Below are 1,470 nucleotides of genomic sequence, written 5' to 3' on the forward strand. Positions count from 1 at the left end.
TAGCATGCTTTAGCTCAATGGTCAGGCTCTTCTAAGCCTCTCCCAGTTAACCTGCCCTTCTTTTCACTCCTAGCTCAACACCTCGAACTCCACCCTCAGTTCAGTTTCTCATTTATCTTCTCCTTGTTCAGTCCCCTAAATCTGCCCTCATCTTAGTTATGTTTCTAATCTTCCTCCTGTGATCCCAGGCCCAGTCAGAGAAGCAGCCGATGGCCACTCTGATCTCATATGGGTGCTGGTTCTGTCTTCCTCTGAAGAATGGTGAATACTTTTCTCCTCCTCTGTGCCTACTAGCCTGCCTGTGGGAAAACTGCAAGTCCTGTTTATTCTGCCCAGCTCATTGGCCACGAACATCCCTATTGATCTATCAAGAACCAATTGGGGAACAGGACCTTCAGTGTTCACATGCAGATTCCCTATCAAAACATCAGAACCACCCCCTACAGCCTACATGGGGCTATAGAAGTGGGTTGAGGTTAAGAGCATTTGTTCTTATAAGGACCTGGGTTCAATTCCCATAAATCCATGGTGGCTCACAACTATCTGTAGTCCTAGAATTAAGCGATTAAACAGGTGTGCATATGGTAGACATACATGGATTCAGGAAAAACTTTCAAATTCACATAGTAAGATAAATAATTTTTTTTTTTTTGTTTTTTTTGAGACAGGGTTTCTCTGTGTAGCCCTGGCTGTCCTGGAACTCACTTTGTAGACCAGGCTGGCCTCAAACTCAGAAATCCACCTGCCTCTACTTCCCAAGTGCTGGGATTAAAGGCGTGCACTACCATGCCCGGCTCAGTATTGCCTTTGTTAAGAGCTGTTGGGCCAACAGAATATATTGCTTTAAAAATGTTTCAGGTTTAAAAATGTTCCTGTTAAAAGTTGTTTATGTTGTCATATAATTGCCCTCCCCCGCAGTGTCCTTGGATTCTCAGGTAAACATATAGACTTATTTTCCTCATTCCTTATAAACCTAGCTGGACACATATATACATGTCATTCACGTGACTTGTGTACCTCTGGAGTTTGGTTTTCAAGAAGTGGTGGACTGTCCTTGAACCAATGGCAGGATGCCAGAAGATGACTATATTTAAACTTTGATTTAAAAAGATTTTTTTTCTTAAATAGTTTGGGTCTACTTGGGCTAGAAACAGTGCTGAGAACAGCACTCTGGAGTGCTAAGAAACTGTTCTTTCTACATTCACTCAGCTCTCTTCTGGTAAACCCTAGCTCGTGCGGGCTGGCACCGGGGCACTAGGTCCATTGAGTTGGAGCCAGTTGATGACAGGTACTTTTAGATACAAATCTGATTTTATACTTTTTCATAGGCTCTTGAAATGGACCCTTCAAATACTAAAGCACTGTACCGAAAAGCACAAGGATGGCAAGGATTGAAAGAATATGATCAAGCATTGGTAAGTTTTTTTTGTTTGTTTTATAATAATCACCTTAAAAGTCTTAATGTCTGAT

The 1,470-nt window shown here is 42.0% G+C and overlaps 1 protein-coding gene across 1 annotated transcript in view; it reads left to right on the forward strand.

Annotated features, from left to right (window-relative positions):
* Positions 1 to 1,470, forward strand: part of Ppid (peptidylprolyl isomerase D) — a 13,198-nt gene that overhangs the window by 10,750 nt on the left and 978 nt on the right. Inside the window, exon 8 of the mRNA XM_029537976.1 lies at positions 1,329 to 1,415. Within this exon, the coding sequence (XP_029393836.1) occupies positions 1,329 to 1,415 (87 nt within the window). The remainder of the gene's footprint in view (positions 1 to 1,328; positions 1,416 to 1,470) is intronic.

This window comes from Mus pahari, chromosome 4 (assembly GCF_900095145.1).
Source record: "Mus pahari chromosome 4, PAHARI_EIJ_v1.1, whole genome shotgun sequence".
Taxonomy (NCBI): Eukaryota; Metazoa; Chordata; class Mammalia; order Rodentia; family Muridae; genus Mus; species Mus pahari.